The sequence below is a fragment of the Macaca thibetana genome, chromosome 5 (assembly GCF_024542745.1).
Source record: "Macaca thibetana thibetana isolate TM-01 chromosome 5, ASM2454274v1, whole genome shotgun sequence".
Lineage (NCBI taxonomy): Eukaryota > Metazoa > Chordata > Mammalia > Primates > Cercopithecidae > Macaca > Macaca thibetana.
This window is the reverse complement of record NC_065582.1, coordinates 128,273,407-128,298,121: the sequence shown is the minus strand read 5'-3', so window position 1 is coordinate 128,298,121 and position 24,715 is coordinate 128,273,407. Positions and strand designations below refer to the sequence as shown.

At 44.6% G+C, this 24,715-nt stretch overlaps 1 protein-coding gene across 1 annotated transcript in view; it reads left to right on the top strand.

The window, feature by feature from the left end:
* The first annotated feature begins 15,046 nt into the window (after positions 1–15,046).
* SCARB2 (scavenger receptor class B member 2) overlaps positions 15,047–24,715 on the top strand; it is a 57,012-nt gene continuing 47,343 nt past the window's right edge. Inside the window, exon 1 of the mRNA XM_050790859.1 lies at positions 15,047–15,508. Within this exon, the coding sequence (XP_050646816.1) occupies positions 15,392–15,508 (117 nt within the window). The 5' untranslated portion in view covers positions 15,047–15,391. The remainder of the gene's footprint in view (positions 15,509–24,715) is intronic.

Below are 24,715 nucleotides of genomic sequence, written 5' to 3'. Positions count from 1 at the left end.
ATTGGCCCAAAAACCACCCTGCATCCCCTACAGTGGGCACAGCAAGCCTTGCCCAAGGAGAGTCTGAGCTCAGACTTGTCTAACCCTGCACCCACCTCCTGGTTTTTCTCTACCCATCCCAACAGCCAATCACAAAAGACATAAACTTTTGGGAGCTTCATGGCCCTGACCATTACCTGAGAACCCCAAATACATATCCTGGCCAACTTAGGGCAAGCTAATATCCCCATTCTACTATACTAGCTGGTGCTCTCTTGAAAGCACCACCTCCTGGCTGGAGGCCATCCAACTCGGGACATTATAGCAATTAATGACAGAATAACCCTGCTCCAAGGGAGGAGAAAACAACACCTAATTCCACTGCCTGCAACATCCTGGCTAACCAGAGGGCCTGGGTCTGTCCACATAAAAACTTCACTGCTAGCATAACCAGCATTCAAGAAAGCCAGCACACTAAACATATCTACAACCAAGGACTCTCACAGAGTCTACTTCACTCCCCTGACACCTCCATCAGAGCAGGTGCTGGTATGCACAGCTGGGAAACCTGAAGACAGATCACATCATAGGAATCAGGTATTTCTCAGCACCAGCCTGGAGCCTGGAGCCCCACTGGGTGGCTGGACCCAGAAGAGCAATAATAATCATTCAGTTCAGCTCCCAGAAAGCCACATCCCTAGGGGAAGGGAGAGCATACCACATCAAGGGATCATCTTGTAAGACAGAAGAATCTGAACAGCGGCCTTGCATTCCAGCTTTTTCCACTGAAACAGTCTACCCAAATGAGAAGGAATCAGAAAAGTAATTCTGGTCATATGACAAAACAAGGTCCTATAACACCCCACAAAAGACCACACTAGCTCCCTAGCAATGGATCCAAACCAAGAAAATCATCTCTGAACTGCCAGATGAAGAAGTCAGAAGGTTGATTATTAAGGCTACTCAAGGAGATACCAGAGAAAAGTGAAAACCAACGTAAAGAAATTTAAAAAACAATACAGGATATGGATGAACAATTTTGCAGAGAAACAGACGTCATAAAGAAAAAACTCACAACTTCTGGAAATCAAAGACACACTTAGAAAAATATAAAGTGCACTGGAAAGTGTCAAGAATAGACTAGAACAAGTAGAAGAATTTCAGAGCTTAAAAGCAAAGCTTTTGAATTAACCCAATCTGACAGAGACAAAGAAAAAATAATTTAAAAATGAATAAAGCTTCTATGAAATTAGGGATTATGTTAAACAGCCAGAATAATTGGTGTTCCTGTGGAACAAGAGAAATCTAAAAGTTTGGAAAATTTATTTGAGGGATTCCTTGGCCTTGCTGGAGATCCTGATATCCAAATACAAGAAGCTCAAGGAACACCCAGGAAATTCATCACAAAAAGATCATTACCTGGGCACATAGTCATCAAGTTATCTAACATCAAGATGAAGGAAAGGATCTTAAGAGCTATGAGGCAAAAGCATCATGTAACCTATAAAGGAAAATCTATCAGATTAATAGCAGATTTCTCAACAGAATCTCTACAAGCCAGAAGGGATTGGGGTAGTGTCTTTAGCCTCCTTAAGCAAAATAATTGGCAGCCAAGAATAGTTTATCCAGTAAAACTAAACTTCATAAATAAATAAGAGACAAAGTATTTTTCAGACAAATAAATGCTGAGACTAATTTGCCACAAGCCAGCACTACAAGAAATGCTAAACGGAATTCTAATTTTTTTTCTTTTTTTAGATGGAGGCTTACTCTATCACCCAGGCTGGAGTGCAGCGGCACAATCTCAGCTCACTGTAACCTCCACCTTCCGGGTTCAAGTGATTCTCCTGCCTCCACCTCCCGAGTAGCTGGGATTACAGGCACACACTACCACGCCCAGCTAATTTTTGTATTTTAGTAGAGATGGCGTTTCACCATGTTGGCCAGGCTGGTCTCTTAACTCCTGACCTCAAATGATCTGCCCCCACTTCGGCCTCCCCAAGTGCTGGGATTACAGGTGTGAGCCACCGCACCCAGCTGGGATTCTAAATCTTGAAATAAAACCTCAAAGCAGACAAAATAGAACCTCCTTAAAGCATAATTCTCTCAGGGCCTATAAAACAACAACACAACGAAAAAAAAATGGTATTCAGGCACCAACTAGCACAATGAATAAAAAAGTACCTTACATCTTGAAACTAGGCCTCATAAAACTTAGAAACTAGGCCTCATAAAAAAACTTAATTAACACCAGGTGGCTCCAGATAGGGTCCCACCCTGCCTCGATAGGGTCCCACCCTGATAGGGTCCCACCCTGCCAATTCCGGGAAACAACCTCATGGGGTCCCACCCTGCCAATTCCGGGGGTCCCACCCTGCCTCGAAGTTCCTGGAATCAACAACTCCAGGAAAAAACCTCCTAAGGTCCTGCTCTAACCAATTAGAACAAGAAACCTTGCTCAGGCCATAGCTAGACCCAATTACCACGCGCCTAAAGCTTTGTTTGAATTTCGCGCCCTAAGCTGTGTTTGAACTTGTGTTTGCCTATATAAACAACCTGTAACAAGCACTCGGGGTCCCAGGGCCAACTTAGAGCTTGGGACCCTAGCGCGCTAGTAATAAATAACTCTCTGCTGTGAATCTCGTGTCGGTGATCCTTCGCGGCGACCCCTGCCCAGGAGGGAATCGACAGTTCAGTTCCAACAATCTCAATACTAAAGTTAAATGTAAATGGCCTAAATGCTCCACGTAAAAGATACATAATGGCAGAATGGATAAAAATCAAGCAACCAGGTATCTGCTATCTTTAAAAGACTCACCTAATGCAGAAGAATTCATGTAAACTTAATGTAACGGGCTAGAAAAAGATATTCCAGGCAAATGAACACCAAAAGCAAACAGGAATAGCTATTCTTTTTTTTTTTTTTTTTTTTTTTTTGAGACGGAGTCTCGCTCTGTCGCCCAGGCTGGAGTGCAGTGGCGCGATCTCGGCTCACTGCAAGCTCCGCCTCCCGGGTTCACGCCATTCTCCTGCCTCAGCCTCCCGAGTAGCTGGGACTACAGGCGCCCACAACCGCGCCCGGCTAATTTTTTGTATTTTTAGTAGAGACGGGGTTTCACCGTGGTCTCGATCTCCTGACCTTGTGATCCGCCCGCCTCGGCCTCCCAAAGTGCTGGGATTACAGGCGTGAGCCACCGCGCCCGGCCAGGAATAGCTATTCTTATATCAGACAAAACAGACTTTAAAGCAACAACAGTTTAAAAAGACAAAGAGGTGGCACATTATATAATGACAAGAGGATCAGTCCAACAGGAAAATACCACAATCCTAAATATATATTCACCTAACACTGGAGCTCCCAAATTTATAAAATATGTATTACTAGACCTAAGAAATGAGATAGATGGTAATTCAATAATAGTGGGGGACTTCAATACTCCACTGACTGCACTAGACAGATCATCAAGACAGAAAGTCAACAAAGACTCAGAAATCTCCACTAAAGAACTTTTCCATGCAACCAGACACCACCTGTTCCCCAAAAACTACTGAAATAAAAAATAACTAAATAAAAGAACAAAAATTAGCTGGGCCTAGTGGTGTGCATCTGAAGTCCCAGTTACTTGGAAGGCTGACCTGGGAGAATTGCTTGAGTCTGGGAGGCAGAGGTTGCAGTGAACCGGGATCATGCCACTGCACTCTGCCTGAGTGACAGAGAGAGATCCTGTCTCAATAAAATAAAAAAAGCATTTTTTAAAAAAAGTTATAATTGTAAATTCTTTCTCTGCCCTTTTAAGATGTATGTAAAGCTTCTTAAAAGCTTTAAAAAAGTCTCTGCCACCTTTACAACACAGGAATGTTTTTCTTAAGGACTTGGGAGTGAACCCTTTGAAGTGTAATCATCAAGAAAGACAGCCCCTCCTCTCTCCATTTCTGTGGGAGGCCAGGAGCCTAACTCTAAAGTGCCTGGCTCTAAGTTGCAAAACTACCTCCTTCATAAAGATATGAGAAGTTTTATTTTTCTTTTGGATAAAGGCAATAACACAGATGGCCATCACAATTATCCAGTGAATTTAGGATGAACTATGTGTGACAATGAAAACGTGTATGTAATGGACTGTATCTGCCTAGATATAGAAAAGGGTAAGATTTCTTTCTGATTTTGCAATCTACAATCTCTTTAGCAGATTACCTGTGATGCAAGTCACATTCTGGTTTAATACCTATCCAATAATAAATTGTCTTTCCCTTCTGTGTTTGTGGGGAGGTCTCCTGGTTTGGCAGGATATTTTATTTTTAATTACATTCCCCCAACATCATCAGAACCTGGGGAGACAGGGCATGACTGTGTCACACATCCCTCAGGGGTAGGGGTAGCAGTCCAAAGATCAAGCCTGAATGTCCCAAGACATACTGATCTTCAGTAGTCCAGGGAGATCCTGAGGGTGGAAAGCAGGCCAGGGACACTCTCCTTTTGGTGAGGTGGAGTCAGAATGGAGAGTCCAAATACCAGTTATGAGGTCCCTTGAAGGAGGGTTATGGGAAAGCATGGTTGTGACTGGGCCTTGAGGGACTATGGGCTAACCTGCTATGCTTCTCACACTTTACTCATGGGTCATAGGTTGTTCTTGTTCAAATGCAAATTTTGTTCAATTGGCCCAGACCAGGGCCTGAGAGTCTCTATCTCTAACAAGCTCCTAGCTGGTTCCAATGCAATGTCTTGGGATCACACTTTGAGTAGCAAGGGATTAGAGGAAGAGAGTGGTGATAATGAAGACAGCTGTGATAATATTATCATGCACATCATATTCTGATTCTGATTCTGAATTATACAGGATCCTGCTATCTTCTGACAGTACCCAGCCAAATTTTGACTTCTGGCTAAGTAGGACCCAATAAGGGGTGGGCTGCCATAGCATTCCCCAGGATGCAGATTACCCAAAACTCACTGGAAATTTACCAAGGAGACAATTCTGTCTCCCAAAGCCTTCCACAGGCCAAGCACTCTATGTGTTTGGAGGGAACACTTGGTTAAGCCACTTGCAGAAATGAGCTGAGGTTAAAATAAAGTACTTCCAAGGAGGGTAGTTTTCATTAACACCTGGAGGACTGTTTTACTGAACAGTGTACAAACATGCCCCCAGAGCTGGACTGACAAGGGTTGACATCTGCCACCAGCCGTCACCTTTGATATTGAACAATTATATGGCTTTGAAGAGGTGTGAAATTATCATTAGTCTGATGCATCCACCTGTCAAGGTCTGATCCTGTCAGAGAATTCTAACACCTACATGGTCCATTCCCATGCACGAGGCTTCACCTGGGCCTCTTCCCACCTGCCTTTCTTCTGAGCTTCAGCTTGGAACTCTTGCCTGACCAAGACTTAAACTAGGCACTCAGCTGGGGCTTACTAGTCCTCCGTAGTAGAAATATCCATGACCAGGGTCTTCTTCCCCTACCCAGACCTTTGAAAAATTAATAGATGTGAAGTCCTTAGAACAGAGCTTGGCATATAGCAAGTAATATTTACCTTTTGCTAAGACAGAGTAAATAGAGTTTGAGAGAACTTCAATAGTGACAAGCAAAGGATGGGTTTGTGCTGTTGACTCTGAAAGAATGTAAAGGACCAAAACCCTCCTCTGGCAATTACCTGGAACTTGAGAGGCTCCTCTAGGATAGGGCTGGTGGAAGCAGCGGAGAGAAAAGGACTAAGGAGAAGACAGGAAAAAGGCCGTGGATGGTGACTCACGCCTGTAATCCCAGCACTTTGGGAGGCCGAGGCAGGTGGATCACCTGAGGTCAGGAGTTTGAGACTGGCCTGGCCAATATGGTGAAACCCCATCTCTACTAAAAAATACAAAAATTAGCTGGGTGTGGTGGCTCACGCCTATAGTCCCAGCTACTGGCGGGGCTGAGGCACAAGGATTGCTTGAACCCAGGAGACGAAAGTTGCAGTGAGCTGAGATCATACCACTGCACTCCAGTCTGGGCAACAGAGTGAGACTTGGTCTCAAAAAAAAAAAAAGAAGATAGGAAAGATGATGCCCAGATATTCATGAATTGGACACTGGAAGGATTGGAGACTGAATTTAGAAGTATTATTTTGTACCACTGAATATTAAGATTTTTCTTCAGATAAAGGATTGGGCCTGCCCAGCCTCCCTGAAATTCTGTGTAGTCCTCATTCTTAAATGTGCAGTTTCCTTTTGTTGTTTAATATAGAGATATTAGTACACCAGGTGGATCTCTTCATGGTAGTCACCTATTGTTATAGAGTTTGGGATGAATTCCACAACATTATGTGGCATAGATTAAGGAATATGCATTTTTTTCCTTTGATTTTTATTTTAGGTTCAGGTGGTACATGTGCAAGTTTGTTACACAGGTAAACTGCGTGTGGCTGAGGTTTGGTGTGTGAAGGATCCTGTCACCAAGGTAGTGAGCATGATACCCAATAGGTAGGTTTTCAACCCACACTCCTCACCCACATCCCCCTTCAAGTAGTCTCCAGTGTCAATTGTTCCTGTCTTTGTGTCTGTGCATGTTTGATGCTTAGCTCTTTAGCTCATAAGTGATAACACGTATTTTGTTTTCTGTTCTTGCATTAGTTGGCTTAGAATGATGGGGAATAGGCCGGGTATGGTGGCTCACGCCTATAATCCCAGCACTTTGGGAGGCCGAGGTGGGCGGATCACAGGTCAGGAGTTCAAGACCAGCCTGGCCAACGTGATGAAACCCTGTCTCTGCTAAAAATACAAAAAATTAGCCAGACGTGGTGCCAGGCCCCTGTAATCCCAGCTACTCAGGAGGCTGAGGCAGGAGAACCGCTTGAACCCAGGAGGCAGAGGTTGCAGTGAGCTGAGATTCTACCACTGCACCCCAGTCTGGGCAACAAGAGCGAAACTTCATCTCCACGCCGCCCCCCCGCCCCTGCCAAAAAAAGAGGAATAATGGGGAATAGGCTTTAGAGGGGAAAAGAAAAACTCCCCAGGCCAGGACCAGTGAGGCAGTGGTCGCCCAAGCTTACCATCAGTGAAGCAGGTGAAGGCTGCTGGGCTGTATGGTTCTGTTCCAGAGGAGAAAGCCTGTCCCCTTCCCCTGCAACAATGGGTTTTTCTTCCCGTGGACAGGTATGTGAAACTGGCCTTGTTCGTAAGGGAATATATAGATTGCATGGTGCCAGGCAGTCTGGATTTAGGGAGCTGACTCTACAGGAGTTGATTAGGAATCAACTAGGGACCTTGGGGCCTGTGAGTTGTACAGTTTCCCATGGGGAAATAAAGAGGACCAGAAGGAAGCTGCCATCCCCAGGGGAAGCTGAGTGCATGTGCTGTCTCTGCTGAGAGAATGAAGAAGCCCCTGTGGTCCCAGCTGACCCCAGGTGAGCACCTGGAGGCATTCTTTACAATCTTTCTTCTTATGTAACAGAAAATGCACCTATGACTGGTTATGCCTTTTATTTCTCCCTGGGTAAAAAACTGCCAGAACTTTCTAGAATTCTTTTCCCATCACTGATTTTTAAAAAGATCATATTCTAAGAGGGACCATTACTCACATCAGAAATGGCAGATGAGAAAGAAAAGAAGTCTGCACTGTAGTAGCGTGTATCAGGACTTCATTCTTTCTTTAAGAGACAGGATCTAGCTCTGTCACAGGCTGGAGTACAGTGGCACAATGATAGCTCACTGCAGCCTTGAACTCCTGGACTTGAGGAATCCTCCTATCTCACCTTATAAGTAAGCTGGGACTATGGGTGCATGCCACCATGCCCATCTAATTTTTAATTTTTTTGTAGAGATAGGGTCTTGCTATGATGCCCAGGCTAGTCTTGAACTCCTGGCCCCAAGCAATCCTCCTGCCTCAGTCTCCCAAAATACTGGGACTACAGGTATGAGCCACCACACCCAGCCTATTTCTTTCCTTTTTATAGCTGAATAGTATTTTCCATTGTATGTATATAACATATTTTGTGTATCTATTATTGTCTGATTACATATGGGTCGGTTCCACCTTTTGACTATTGTGAACAATGCTGCTATGAACACTGGTTTACGAGTATTTGTTTGAGTACCTGTCTTCAATTTTGGGGGTTAGATACCTAGGAAGACAGTTGCTAGGTCATACGATAATTCTGTTTAACTTTTTGAAGAACTGTGATTTGCATCTCTATCTCCTCTGGTTTGATTCAAAATGGAGGAAACAGTGCTGCTTAAGATAGCTTGCAGTGTGGTTGAAGCAATCACTACTCATTAATATTCTGAAACATTTTACATTGACACTAATAAGAAATAGTATTTATTTATGAAAGAACTGGAAATGCTTACAACTGTTGTAAAGTTAACTGAATAGTAGTATTCTCTGAGGTTTGATGAGTATAGGAGGCTTCTGGGTAATCATTTCAGAGTCTCAGGATATGTCGTGAGTGCAGTGGTTAGGAGTCATGTGGGGACCAGGTTAGTGGTGAGGGGTGGGCTTATTTTTACCCTTTTAATAGTCTAATATCTAAGCCCCTCCTTCACCATTCCACCACTGCACCCCTATCTGTGGTCAAATATCTTCTCCCCACCACTCCAGGCTGACAAAGTCTGCCTCTACCCTCAGACAGTCCCGTCTTCACTCTCCATCCCCCCTTTCTCCCCTGAGAAAGATGCTGAGTAAACCTGGCTTTCTCGTTTATACAGCTTCTCCCCATGGAACACATCATTAAAGAATAACTGTGACCTCTCGTGTTGTTTATTTAGCCCTGATTTCACAACATGCAGGAAATCAGACAGCCTTGATATTTCATAATATGCTGGCTTTGCCACACTGACTTTAAACCCAACCCAAGCTTCATTTGCTTCTAGAAAGTACCATTAAAGTACCTCAAGTGAGAACAGATTAGAATACATTTCATGTCAGAATATACATTGGATATATTGGAAAGTATATTTTTGGCCACCGGACTGGCAACTCCTTCCTGGCCCTCCATTCTAGTTCAACATCAGGTTCAGGCAGAGGCATTCCCTCTCACACACACTAATTCCAACCTTTGCCCCTCCTGGATGCCCAAGTCACCATGAGTATTCCAATGCCATAGCTTTTTTTTTTTTTTTTTTTTTTTTTTTTTTGCAGTTTTCACTGCTTTCCTTTTACTCTCAATAAGCATGAGGCCAGAAGTCCCAAGCAGTGGCTAAGGGATTGAGAGTCTGGCTAAAGCATCTGACTGACTTGCGTTTAGTAATACCTTTGCTTCCTACCGGCCTGTAACATTGGACTACTTAGTCAACCTCTGTGTGCCTCAGTTTCCTTATCCTTAAATAAAGATAGAATGTTTACATCATAGGGCATTGTGAGGAGTAAATGAAGTAATGGAAGCCCACTGTCTAGCATAGTGCTTGGCATATGTACAAGTAGCAGATAACATTGCTGACATATTCACCCTTTCTGCCCACTATATTTTTCTCCTCTTTGCTCTCCTGACTCCTCACCCTCCAACCACACGTTCTATTAGTTAGACAACACTACGCTTGTGTTTTCAGGAAAGGGAAGAGAAGAAGGCAAATAGGATATCTCCTCCTAGTTCTATGTTTCAAAAAGTCTGCATTCTTAGGGGAACAAAAAGGAAAATAAGAATTTGAAGAGGGGAGTTCTCATTTTCCCATAACCCAAAACAAAAGAAAAACCAAACCAAACCAAAACAAACTGGAAAAGGCTCCCCTAGTTGGGGGTGCAAAGATGATAAGGAGGAAGCCCTGAGGGCTTCTTGATCGGAGGAGGCAGCAGACAGGGGCATGGGTAACTTTACAGAGATGCCCTGTGGCCTGGCACAGGTGCCTGTGATACAATATAAATGGTATATGAGCTCTCCTCTGGGATCTGTAAGCCTATCTGCATAAAGCAGTTCTGTAATGTAAGAACTTTGGGATGATAGGTAGGGGAGGAGAGAGGAGAGAGTAATTTTTTCTCATGGATCCTGTATTGCTCAGGATTTAGGATGCTCTACAAACATTTAGGAGTAACATATGTCAAATCACTAGGGTGTGATGGTACATTTTATAGATCACCTTCAATAAGAAGAAAGCCAAGACTTTTAGAAGTATCTTGGAGCCTGACCTATCCCAAAGTAGGCAAGGCCTAGGGCCATTTCCATTCATTTTTAGGCACCTGGAATATTAAAATGATCAATAAGTGATAAAAATACTGTTTCTGTTATTTCTCATGGCATAACAAACCACCCCAAAACTTAGTAGCTTGATATACAGCCATTCATTTGCTCACAATTCCGCAATTTGGACAGGACTCAGCAGGGACAGCTCATTATCTCTGTTCTGTGGGACATGAGATTGTATTCATCTGGAAACTTGGTTGGAGTTGTGACATCCATGTGGCCTCTATTCTCCAGTGTCCCTCCCCACATGGTCTCTTATCATTCAGTGGTCTAATCTGAGCTTCTGATATGGCAGTTGGGTCCCAAGAAGGCAAACGAAGAAGCTGCCAGATCTAAACCTGACACTGGCACATATGGGTTCTGTCATATTCTACTGGTCAAAGCAGGTCACAGGGCCAGCCCAGATTAAAGGGAGGAAACAGACTCCACCTTTGACGTGAAGAGCAGCATGAGCCTACAAAAACAGGAAGAATTGTTGGTAGTCCTGTTTGGAGATTATCTACCATACAGGGTTATAAACATTGTGACGTATTTTTTGTTTTATTTTATTGAGATAGGGTCTCACTCTGTCACCCAGGCTGGAGTGCAGTGACACAATCACTGCTCACTGCAGCCTTGACCTTCTGGGCTCAAGTGATCTTCCCACCTCAGCCTCTCGAGTAGCTGGGACCATAAGCAGGTGCAACCATGCCCTGCTAATTTTCTTATTTTTTTGTAGAGATGAAGTCTTGCTACATTGCCCTGACTGATCTCAAACTCCTGGGCTCAAGTGATTCTCCTGCCTTGGCTTCCCAAAATGCTGGGATTACAGGCATGAGTCACCGTGCCCTGCCTGTTGTGTATTTTAAATGCTTATATTTAACACATTAACACTTTGAACATAAAAATATATAATGACTACATCATTAAACTTGTTTGAGTATAGTATCGACATTCTAAATTTAAAGTAGAGCCCAAAGAGCCCTCTTGCTTCCCCATGATAGCCCTTAGAGTCTGTGAAGAAAGCTCTTTTTCTAAGTCCTGAATGACTGCATAATTTCAACAGGCACCAGTAATCATTCATTAAGCGTACTTGTTCTTCTCAGATAAAGTCTTCTGATTTTAGGTATAGAGAGGTCACCGTTTCTCCTTGCCACAGCATCAGCCTCATTTTCCACCCTTGTCTGTTTGTGTTGCTGTAACAACACCTGAGATTGGGGAGTGAAAAGAGGTTTATTTGGCTCATGTTCCTGCCGGCTGGACAAGACGCACGGCACAGGTATCTGCATTGGGTGAGGGCCTCAGGCTGCTTCCACTCATGGGAAGGCAGAAAGGGAGCACACATGTGTGAGGCACATGGGCAGAGAGGAAGCTAGAGGGAGAAAGAGGAGGTGCCAGCTCTTTTCAACAACCAGCTCTCTGACAACTCACTCATGCCTGAGGGAGGGCATTAATACATTCATGAACAATCTCTCCTCAGGACCCAAACACCTCCCATTGGGTCCCACCTGCAACACTGGGGATCAAATTTCAACATGAGATTTGGAGGGAACACAAATCCAACATAGCAGAGAAGTCACCAGGAAGATTCCTGATTGTCTCCCTGCCCTGGCATCAGCCTCCTTATCTAAATGCTGGGAGCAGTAACCCCTTCCCAAGCCGTCTGCCCCTCCAGAGTGTGTTCAGGGTTATTAGTGCCTGGCAAGCAGGGGCTACTCCCTGGATGAGAGGGCATGTCTCACCTGTAGGGTAAGATGATCCTGTGGCAATAAACTAACAATGCCAATTAGCGGTGTAGACATGTCCTGTAGATCAGAAATGAGGAGGAAGTCCCACAGGGCATTGAGAAACTTAAATCTGGATTTTGGGGCTTTGTGTCAAAAGCTTCTGCACGTAGCTGTGGGTAGAGAAGATGGAACTGAACAGAAAGACAGCCAGGCCAGCTGCTGAAAAGCTGTGCCAGCCTCTGTGATAAGACAGAGTTTACTGTGGGATCACAGACTGCTATTTTGGGAATATACATTATTTTCTTAAAAGCTGTTTATATTTTCTGTAATTAGGTCCTTTTTGTTTTATGTTTGTCTTATGTTTAAAAAATGCTAGTTTGGTCTCAGCTGTGTTAAGAAGAACCAAGTTAGAGGTTTTCATTCGGCTTGTCCAGAGTGTTAAAGGGGAAGCGGCTTACTAACCACCTGACATAGTGGAAACAGAGTGAGATCCTCGGAGGGAAGGTAAACTGAGGGCAACTTGAGCTGAAAGCCCTTGTTTAGAAACTCTCCTACAAGTGATACGTTTATCAAATCTGTCTCCATCTCTCCATCCCCACAGTCTATTACTGTCCTGGTGGCCCAAACAAGAGACAAGAAGGGACCTCAATGAACAATAAAAAGGAAGAGTACACTGGGATTGGTGGTTCAGGGGTGGAAGGGGTGGGTACTGATTGTAGCAGTCAGAGAGTAGGGGGTGGAAGTCCAATGTGAACATGAATTTCTGAGTGCCAAAGTACCCAGGCAGGCAAGTTACGAAATACTTTTTTCTAGTTAGGGAAGGAGAAGACATATAGATTACAGGAGGACTTCAACCAGTGCCTAGGTGGGGGGCATCTGAGGGTTTGTGGGCTAGCATTGCTCCTTAAGCAAACTGGGGCACAGAGCAGAGTTAACGTAACTAACTGGAACTTAACAGCAGAGAAGACGTAGGATTGGGGGAAGAGAAAGGCTGCCGATTGTGGACACCTGAGGACTGCAGACCACTCATCCATCAGGCTGGGGACAGTTGAATCATTCAGGACCCCACCAGGTTCTATTTGAACACAGGACTGGTCCTCTGGGGCTGCTGCTTGAAGAGCTTTGGTAGCTGCAAAATGTCCCAGCTTCAGTCCTGCCCTCACCATCTGCTCCAGTTATCTACTGAGTAACATACCACACCAACACTTAGTGGCTTAAACAACAACAATCCTTTATTTTGCATTTTGAGCAGGGCTCAGCAGGGACCACTCACCTCCGCTCTATAATGTCTAGGGCCTGTGACTCAAAAGGCTAGGGACAGCTGGGGACTGGTGGGACATTTCTCTTCCTACAGACTCAAGGCTTCTCCCCGGAGTCTTTCCCATGTTCTCTGCAGCAGTCTCTGGGCAGCTGAACTTAGGGGTGACTTAAGGCTCCAAGAGCAAGGATTTTCAGAGGCCCCGGCAGAAGTTGCAAGACATTTATGATCTAGCTTCAGAAGTTCCAGGATATGGTCATTTCCACTGTATTCCATTGGTTTAACAAATTGTTAAAACCTGCCCAAATTCAAAGCGAGAAAGTATAGACCCTACCTCTCAACAGAAGGAGTAACAAATAATTTGCCACCATTTTTAAACCATCATGCTATTTCGCCAGCTCCTCAACAAAGCCTCCTAACTGATTTGCTGTCCCCAAATTCTCATTAGTAACAGATTGGGAGGCAGCAATGCACAGAGTACAAAAAAGTGAGGGTTTTGGAGGCCAACAGCCAGCCCTACATCCCGGTTCAGGAAGGATCCACCACTCAGTAACCGGTTGAGCTTGTTAGGTTACTTAACTCAGAGCCCCAGTGTTCTTGAGTGTAAAATGAGGATAATACACTATAGTTGCCAAGAAAATGTACTTCTTCGGTCTTGCAGTGTAGACAGCATAACTGACCAATGGCTCCGCCTCAACTGCTGAGCTCTGCTGAAATCCATCCCCTGATATTTATCCCCAGGTTGCTGCAAAGGCCAGCTTCCTAAGGCTGCTCCCAGCTCATGACTGAGCACAACAGGGACACTAAGGCAGGCCTCTTTCTGGGAGATGCCAGACTTCTGGGACAAGCCCATTTGGCTAAATGACCTTGCTGAACTTTTTAGACATGAACTGTATATAGTATCAAATGCTTCCTTCCACCCAACCTTCCTTCCCTGCTTGCCTCTTTCCTTCACCAGGAGCACACCTGCAGCCCAGGTCCAGATCCCTGTTTTCCCTCAAAACTCTCTTGCATAGTACCCCCATCTGGGACTGTTTCTGGAGGGCTGGGACAAACACAACCTCCTATTCATAGGACTGCCAAGGTTATTAAATGAGTAGAACTGTGCAAAGAACCTAGTAAAGGGCTGGCATAGAAGAAACACTCATTTAACTAATACTTCTTGAGTCCTGGCTGTGTGTAGGTCTTGGTCCTGGGTGTCTGGGCCACGATAGTGAGCAAAGCAGGCAAGAACACCAGCGCTGCGTGCTTTAAGCTCCTTCCCAACTTCCACCTCTTCAACAGGATAGGAGCCCTTCAAAGTCTGACTCCTTGGGGCCTCAACACCTCCGACTCCAAACCCTGAACACCTGAGCCTACAGTCAAAAGGAACTTCCTTCTTGCTTCCTACAGGTTTTGCTCTTTCACCCCCAATGCCTTTGCCCACCTTTCCTTCTTCGTGAAATGCCTTCTCCTCCCTTTTTTGCACATCTTCCTTTCTTGCACATGCCCCTTACGTGACAAACTTTTATGCATCCCCCAGGCCCCAGTTCAGTGTGAGGGCCCTAGGTCATCCAGGCAGAACGTGCTTGCTGGCATGATCGCAGCAGGCACCTAGTAGAAGCACTTGTTACATTGTGTTCTAATTGCGGTAACAGTGTCCCCGCTAACTTGCGAGCGCCTCTAGAGCAGAGGAATGTCCCAACCACCTTGAATTCCCCGCGCGTGGCCCATAGGAGGCCCTCAGACCTATCTGCGGAACGAGTAAATGAGTGTGTGAACCGGGTTCGGCGATTTCGGTGGGGCGAGCGCTGGGCCTGCGGTGCAGGGCGCTGGGAGCCGCCAGGACGGGCCTGGCTCAGGCACCGCAGCCACTCAGGGCCACCGGGGACCGACCGGGGAGGGCGCGGGCCGAATCACTGCAGCCGCCGCAGGGCACATGACTGCGGCCTCCGCCCCCGCCCGCCTCCCCGCGCAGTCGCCGGCGATCGCCTCCTGGGGTTGCGGCGAACCCGGCCCGCGAACGTCACGTCCCTGCGCGCTCCCTGCACTCTGCTGAGCTGCGCTAGGCTGGCGCCGCGGCTGCAGGGCGAAGGAAACTGAAACCGAGGCCGGGCCCGTCCCTCGGTGGCCCCATCCGCCCAGTGCACCTGGGGCCGCGCTCGCCAGCTGCGCGCACGAACTGGGCGCCGGGAGGGCGCGGCGCCGAAGGGTCCCGGGTCTTCCAACGCCTTTGCGGCGGCTCCTCCCTCCTTGCAGTGGGATCCCGGGCGGGTGCGGCCCGGCCCGGCCCGGCCCGGCCCGTGAGCGGGGCACAGAATGGGCCGATGCTGCTTCTACACTGCGGGGACGTTGTCCCTGCTCCTGCTGGTGACCAGCGTCACGCTGCTGGTGGCCCGGGTCTTCCAGAAGGCTGTGGACCAGAGTATCGAGAAGGTGAGGCGGGGCGGGCTGTGTGTGTTTGTGTGTGGTGGAGTCTTCCAGCACGCCCCCCAACCCCTGCTGCTGCACCTTGTATGGGGAAGACCTGCACTCGGGCAGAGCCTCTGCACTACAGCTCTTCTTGCGTCCTTGTCTTCCAGGGTTTGGTAGGCGAGGGTTAGGGAAGGATGGGGAAGGATGGCGCCTACTCTGTTCCCTTTACAGTAATAAGTAAGGCTATGGATCCTGACTTTTAAAAAGGCCTTCGGTTGTGTTCTGTCGTTTGCATCTCTCCACATTCCTTCCGTCTACACCCCAATCTCAGGTGAGCCCAAACTTGTTTCCCTCCCACTTCATGAAGAAACAGAACTAAATGAAAGACACCGCAGAAGAGGCAGGTTGTGTTGTCTGCTTGCTGTGGCCTTTGAAGTGGTGTGCGCCTGGGGATGAGACGTGGGTGTGCGGTCTATTGTGTTCTTGCTTTCTTGGGCTGGGCAGGGGCAGTTGGTAGCTGGGCCAGTCCTTTAGGTTGGGTGACATTTCATCCATCAGTCTTCGCTGAACGTTGACTTAGTGGCTTTGTGTCTTGTACCAACAGCCTGTGTTGCTTTGTCTCACCATGAATTCTTGTTCTTCTCAAACGGCCATAATTTTCAGGCACAGATGCATTTAGATTCCCTACAAGAATCTGAACTTGTTTCTTACTCTAGATGATTGGGCTGGAGAGCCAGTCCTTTAAGAATACTTCATCTCTTGATTTCACTAGTCATTTCATCTGCCCTTTCCCCCACGTCCACCAAGCTGTGTCAAAAGAGGAACAAGAGAGAGTTACTGGGATCATTTTTTCCTTAAGAAAGAAAAAAATCACCGGAGCAGCAGCTTTTCTTGTTGGCATCCGTAACTGCACGCTTCATTTCTCCCACTGGTTTGCACTTGCTGTGGCCAGATAAAAAAGCCCAGGCCTAGTCTACTTTGAATCACTGCATTCTCCAGTTAGTAAAGCTGTTTTATTCCAGGTGGCAATGGATATATTCCTTTAACTGAGTTTCAAAAGTAATTAAGTGAGTACCTGAAATCTGGCAGTTAAAGGCAATTTTTCAAAAAGCACCATGGCAAAGCATAATGAAATTTTTAAAGTTCACATGGCCAAGGGAAGACAAGGCCCACCGTCCGAGCATCTCAAGGATCAGTTTCCTCTCAGTACTCATGTTCAAGGAAAAAAGAAACTGAATCCTTTCTCCACTCCTGTCCATGTCCAAATACATGGTGAGCTGTGTCTGAGGATGTAATCTCTTGCTTTGGGTGACTAGAGTTAAGCAATCCAATTATAGTCAATATGTGAGTTTTCTTATATGGCTTTGAAAGGCTGTTTCAAGGAGCCCTATAGGATGAGTGATCTTCCCCATGGTTCCAATATAGCCAGCCCTTAGATTCTCTATGTGTCTCCATTTTTCTGGGCGAGGGGGTGGCTGTAAGGCAACTTGACTGGGGCCTGAGTTTGTGTTGGTATTTCCAAGTGGTTTTCTCCATGAGGAATGGACTCTGTTCTGATAAGTAACAGTACAGGGAAGTGGACTTTCAGAGCTGCTCAATCCCAGCTAAGGAGGACTGCACGGTGTATTGTATGAAAATAAAGGACAGGGCTAGTTTCAGTGGACAGATGTGGAAATACTGTTGTCATTAGAGGTAAGTCACACATCACTGTTTTGCTTTTTCCTGGATTACCTGTAGGGTGGTAGGTAGCATGGGATAGTGGGAAAGAATGAGGATCTTACACTCCTGGGCATGAAACCTAGCTTCCACCATGTACCAGCTGGGTGACCATGGGCTGTTTAATCTTATTTGATTCATGTTTTCCCCATCTGTAAATAGGGATAATAAGGACTAACGATCACATCCGCTTTGTCAAATAACTCTGATAACCTTAAGATGTGATCTTTCTGGAATATAGTTAGTGCTTAATAAATGATAGCAATTTTATTTTTATTAGAAGCCACGCTAAGAAAATACATGAGATTTGGAGTCAGATTCCATATTTTCAAATCCTATTCTTGCCATTATAAGCTTTATGACTTACGTCAAGTTACTTCAGTTACCTGCTTCTCAATTTCATTGCTTGTAAAAGTGGGGATATGAGCTGTTAGCTAACTTGGGCACAGTGATGCATTTACCATGAAACTTGCAAAGTTAAGCTTTGGGTCCCTCACTTGCACAGGCCCTTCCAAAGCCCTGTACCTCATTCTGTATCCCAAATTTTCTTTTTCTTTTTTTTTTTTTTTTTTTTTTTTTTTTTTTTTTTTTTGAGACAGAGTCTCGCTCTGTCGCCCAGGCTGGAGTGCAGTGGCGCGATCTCGGCTCACTCTAAGCTCCGCCTCCCGGGTTCACGCCATTCTCCTGCCTCAGCCTCCCGAGTAGCTGGGACTACAGGCGCTCACAACCGCGCCCGGCTAATTTTTTGTATTTTTAGTAGAGACGGGGTTTCACCGTGGTCTCGATCTCCTGACCTTGTGATCCGCCCGCCTCGGCCTCCCAAAGTGCTGGGATTACAGGCGTGAGCCACCGCGCCCGGCCCCCAAATTTTCTTTTTCTTAAGAAGGGACCCACAAAACCTGTATTTGTCTCTGCATGTGTATTATTGTAGGACCAAGAATAAAGCACTTAGCATAGTATCAGGCACAGAATAGGTGATCAATATATGGCAGTCATCTTTATTGCCACTAGTATTACTATGGGAGAATTCATTCATAACTTGATTTTAATATAGTTGTAATATAATTTACTCTGATATTTCCAATTCTTTGTTTTTCATTTGAAGATTGTGTGTGCCCTGACTTGTCTACATCATAAAGGGGAGAGGGAAAAGGGATGAAATTCAAATGAGTAGGTGTGGGAAACTTAGTAAGATAATTCCTATCCAAAAAGTTGTCTCAAATGATAATTGTCCTTGAACCCTGCAGTGACCAGAGATGAGAGAGACTTTTAATTATGGCCAGTGATATTATATAGTAGAAGGAGCCAAGACAATTTTGTTTCATTCTTGGCCTCAGTGGTGACTGCCTTGTATTGGGCAAGGCCTGTAATTGTTTCTGCTTCAATTTTCTCATTTGCAAGACAGGCATAATAGTACTTCTCTTCTCTTTTTCCCACACCCTCTTCCTAGGGGATATTATGAGCATTAATACGGCATTTCCTTATAAGCATTTGGGCCTTCATGAAGAGAGAGCTTTGCAGAGACCCAGCAGTTCCTTTTCCTCCCTTAGGCCTGGAAAGGCAGGAGTTTATGTTACATTTCATCTGGTATCCCAGTGAACTGCCTTGACACCTGGCACAGTGCCTAAGATACATATTAAATACCTCTTGACTCACCTGTGATCATTTTAATAGAAAGAAGAGTGTCCTGAGAATCAGCAGAACTGAGTCAAACATTTTTTTTCTGTCCCTAATGATTTCTTGGACTAAGCTGAACAAGCAGAGTGGCAAGTTATTTAATCCCTCAAAACCTCAGGATCCTCATTTTGAAAATAGGAATAATAAGGATAAGAATACCTACCTCATAGAGTTGTCACAAGAATGAAATATGATTGCTATAAAGCACCCAGCACAATGCATCACACAATGCCTGAACGTTAACATTTGTTATGTCTTTAGCTATTATTTGTCATCTGTGAATTGAAACTTATTATACAAGCTATGGTTCCTCCTAGCTCCAAACTTCTGAGATCCTGTGACCTTTAAGAGCAGCTGTGCAGCTCAGAATATTAAGTGTGCACTCCTAATCTCTGCAGACATGCTGGCAGTTTGACTGTCTCCCAGTAATAGGGATGCAGAAGTGGCCACAGTCAGGGCTGGTCAACAAGGGATGGGCTGTCAAGGGAACCAGTGGGAGTCTAGTTTACACCTTTGACTTCCTCTTCACAGGTCAAGGCAGGACTGTAGCATTAGGTCTCAGAGATGCAATGAACACGACAAATACACTTCCCCTTCGTCTGGACCAGAGGCTTTGCGCAAGTCAGCACCAGCTGGTTTCTTTTGGGAGCCATAGCAACTTTGGAGCTGTTCTACTGAAGCCTCAAGAAGTAAAATATATGCCAGGCACGCTGGCTCATGCCTGTAATCCTAACACTTTGGGAGGCCAAGGTGGGTGGATCACAAGGTCAGGAGTTCGAGACCAGTCTGGCCAATATAGTGAAATCCTGTCTTTACTAAAAATACAAAAATTAGCTGGGCATGGTGGCGGGCACCTGTGGTCCCAGCTACTCGGGAGACTGAGGCAGGAGAATCACTTGAACCTGGGAGGCGGAGGTTGCAGCGAGCCAAGATGGCACCACTGAACTCCAGCCTGGGCGACAGAGCGAGACTCTGTCTCAAAAAAAAAAAAAACCAAAAAAAAGAAGTAAAATGTAATCACTGATAACCAGATTGCTTTGATTAGTGACTATATGGGATTTTTTTTTTTTTTTCTGAGACGGAATCTCACTCTGTTGCCCAGGCTGGAGTGAGTAAAGTGGCATGATCTCCACTCACTGCAAGCTCCGCCCCCTGGGTTCATGCCATTCTCCTGCCTCAGCCTCCCGAGTAGCTGGGACTACAGGCGCCTGCCACTACGCCTGGCTAATTTTTTTTGTATTTTTAGTAGAGACGGGGTTTCACAGTGTTCGCCAGGATGGTCTTGATCTCCTGACCTTGTGATCCACTGGCCTCGGCCTCCCAAAGTACTGGAATTACAGGCGTGAGCCACCGCGCCCAGCCAGGATCTTGTTTTTTAAAGTCAAATCAGTAAAACATCTTTATTGATGTGTATGTAAAGGCATTCAGCTATATATAATTTTAAAGGACTCCTTCTTGCATATCTACCTCATCTCCCGAGTTGCCTCTATTCAAAGAAGACTTATCTTAGTCTGAGATTTTTCTTGATCAGAAAAAACCAGTAAAGATATCTCAAATCTGTTATCTTACGGTCAAGGAAATTGAGGCTCTTGGAACAGAAGTGACTTATCTAAAGTCAAATGGAGAGGGAGGGGTAGAGCTAGCTGTGCCAGCTGGTCTCTTGATCCTGAACCCACTTTTCCCATCCTAAGGATGACCATACATCCCATTTGCCTGGAATAGTCCCATCTGGTTTCTGTGTACCTGTTGTTCTGGTGTAATCACTAACACCGCCTTCCCTCCAAAAGATTTCTGCTTTGGACAATAAATTCTGTGGCCATCCCTCACCTCTCATGCCACATTGTCCTTACAGACCACAATGTATCCCGCTTCTTGGCTCTCTTAAGGAGTTAAGGCCTATTCAAACTAGCTCAGGCAAGATGGGATTCTTTTTTTCTTTTTGTAAATCTGGAAGGGGAAACTCATAGAAATCAAAGGGCAAGAACCATGGCACAGTAAGGCCTCATGAGAGGACAATCGAAAGTGGAAAGTCAGCAGGAGCCAGGCACACTCTGTCTCCCACTTTTTCCTCTGCTTTCTCCAACAGGCTTCCTCTGTTTACTCAGCCTGGCTCTGTACTCATCCGGGCTTGCTCAGCCCCGCCTCAGTGTGACTTTCCAGCTGCTGACCTCTCATAGACGTCCTTCATCTCCTAGTTTCTCTTTTCCGAGTTTGTAGCGGAGCAATGTGATTGGCTCAGCACAGGAAGAAACTATAGCGCTGTAAACAGAGGCAGTGTCATTAATTTCCTTGCAAGATTCTCTAACTCCTAAGCAAAATTACCCAAGTTCTTTCCTGGCTTTTAGAAACATGATCTTGTGATATCAAAATCATATTAAGTTTCTTTCAGTGTCTTACTGATTCATGTTGACTATGAGTGCATTCCTTATTAATGATTAAGACAATACAGTAGGCTAACAGTTGTCAGCATAGTCCCTAGACTCTACGAGATGCATCTAAATCACTTACAAAGATTTAGACAATACCAGACCCCACCCCAGACCTGCTGAATCAGACTCTTTAGGAACAGAACCCAGGTTAAACTCCTTATCATAAAATCCATTACTGGAGGCAGGTTGCTGTGGGATCGTAATCTGCAATTTTGGGAATATGCATTTTTTTAAAGTTGTTTATATTTGTATAGTGATTATTTTAGACCATATCATCATTCCTTAAGATGGTAATTCTAATTGAGGATATTACTACTAATAATTACTATTAATCTGCAAGTTTACATTAAAGGAAATATTATTTGGTGAGGAGGGGAAGGTTCCCGCCTGTGGAAACTACTTTGCTTTATTGTTAAATAAAATCCAAGATTTCATTCTGTCAGGCCACAGCAAAGGGGCCATCTGTTCTGCCAGACGTTTGCTTGTTTCCCAGGAAGAATCAGGAGGTGGAATTATAAGCTCATTAATGAAAACACAGGACGTTGGCCAAGTGACTAGACATTCCTGGCCATATCATCAAGATATCACTGTCTATACACTATACACTAAGGAAGGGACCATTTTTAATCCAAGCTGGTGACTAGAAAAAACAACCAAGGGAAATAAAGACCACTTTAGGTGTTTGCTTTCTGTATCTAAAAGCACCTTTAGGTACATGCTTTGGCAGTCATTCTTTTATTTGACAAGTATTTACTGAGTGTGTACCATTTGCAAGGCAGTGTGCCAAGACCTATGGATATCACACTAAGCAAGATGCAGTCTCTACCCTTACAGATTGTATAATCCAATTTAAACTCCTGGGCCCCTCATACTCTTAAAAATTATTGAGGACCCCAAAGAACTTATGTTTCCATGGGTTATACCTATTGATATGTACAATATTAGAGATTGAAACTGATAGGTATTTTTGAGAAATGTTTAAAACAGAAGAATACACAAGCACATATTCCAATATGACATCATTACACACCATGGTAGCCTCTGGAAAACTCCACTCTACACTCAGAGAAATAATATAATTAAAAAGGCAAATGATACCTTGGTATTAAAATAGTTTTGACCTTGTGGGCCCCTCCTTAGAAGGTCTTGGGGCTCCCCAGGGGTCCTGAGATCACACTTTGAGAACTGTTGATCTCGTTTTCATTTAATTAATTATTTTGATTTTTAGAATATTTTAAAAAATACATAATATCCCTGTTTCATATTCCTGTAAGGCCAGTTTGGAAGCTATATTGTTAACGTTTTCAAACAACCAGGATTTTGCTTGGGGTGTCTTTCATTTACTGTGTCCTTTTGGCTTTCCGTGAGTCCAGTGTTAAAAACAGGAGTTTGGGCCATCAGTAATTCCAGTTTCACAATCTCCTGTCTTTCCCAGAATGCTGATCAAAGTAGACAAGAGCATTCATATCTCCATAATTGAATTACTCAATAATTCCCTTCTAGCCTCAGCCCTGCAGGGATTTTCAACCCGTATGAGGTAGTTTGGTATTTTAATCTAGTGTGAAACTCTCTTTGAGGGTAGAGGTCCTGTCATATTTGGTTTTGTGTCTTTTCTTACTGCCAAATGTAATGTCTTATTCACAATAGATGGTCAGTAAGTATTACTTGGATGAATAGAGAAAATAATTTCTTTGGAAATGATTTTGTTTGCATTTTGTTGTTTAATCTCACATTTTGCCCCACTTTGTAGGCCAGTGGTGACATGTTTGTCTCATGAATGATTTATACCTTTAAAATCTGGAAACTTCACCCATTGGTCCAGATTTCCAACTTCTCTTAAAACATGTGGATGTTCTTTGGTACTCGTCATACCAAGTTCTGTGTGGTAGCTATCTGGTCAGAAAAGAGGCTGACCCTTAGAAGAGACCTGCCTTCCCTGTTTCCCACTGTCTTAGTCCATTCAGGCTGCTGTCACAACATAGCATAGACTGGGTGGCTTATAAACAACAGAAATTTATTTCTTATAGTTCTGGAGGCTGGGAAGTCCAAAGCCCCGGCAGATTTGGGGTGTGCTGAGGGCCCACTGCCTCATAGATTATGGACTTCTCACTCTAACCTCACATGGCGAATGAGCTCTCTGGGGTACCTTTTATGAGAACTAATCCCATCCGAGAGGGTTCTATGCTCATAACCTAATCACCTCGTAATCTCACCACTTTGGGGGTAAGGATATCAACAAAGGAGTTTTGAGGGGACACAAACATTCAGACCACAGCACCCACCGTCCTTTGCGCCCTTATTGGCTCCCAAGGCCCAGTGAAGGTGTCTGTTGTTGTGCATGTGCTGTTGTGTTTCTTAGAGAAATATTTCTCTATATCTGACACTCCTTACCAAAGGAAGGAAAATGAAAGATAGCTTGAGAGGATCATGGGTTTAACAGAAATGGGCATGTTTCTTTGTAGAAATGAATATTGCTGCTGGCGTTTGACATGCAAACAAATGTGCAAACTCACGGCCTGTGTCACTCGTTTGCCCTAGCCATCTGGCCCCTTCAGCATCTGGATTTTACACACTTTCTAGAGAGAGTGTGAGGCAGAGTGCCATTGTTACACTAATGTAATCACTCATCGCAAGTCCCAGTTTTTTAAATTCATTTTTTAATTGACAAGTCAAAGTTATACATATTTAGGGCATGCAACATGATGTTTTGAGAGAGATATATAGATAGATATACATAGTGAAATGGCTAAATCAAGCTGTTTAACATACGCATTATCTCAATTGCTTATCTTTGTTTTGTGGTAAGAACACTTAAAATCTAATCTCAGCATTTTTCAGGTATACAGTATTTTTGGGGTTTTTTGTTTGTTTGTTTGTTTTTGTTTTTGTTTTGAGATAGGACCTCTCTCTATCACCCAGGCTGGAGTACAGTACTGCTACCATGGCTCATTGCAGCCTTGACCTTCTGGGTTCAGGCCATCCTCCTGCTTTAACCTCTAAAGTTGCTGAAACTACAGGTGTGCACCACCATGGCAGGCTAATTTTTAATTTTTTTTTTGTAGAGATGGGGTCTTGCTGTGTTGCCCAGGCTTGTCTGAAATTCCTGAGCTTAAGCAATCCTCCCGCCTTTGCCTCCTAAAGTCCTGGGATTACAGGTATGAGCCACTGTGCCTGGCTCAATATATTCACTGTAATCACCATGATGTATGTTAGATCTCTTGAATTGGTTTATATCAAACTGAAGTTTTGTATCCTTTGACTAACATCTCACCAGTCCTCCCAGCCCCCGCAGTTCCCATTTTAAGGATATTTTCTTTTAACACTGTGCTTCTGATAATCAATGGTAATGGAAGAGGAGACACAGAAATAGGTAGGTAAATGGAATACTATGCAGCCATAAAAAAGG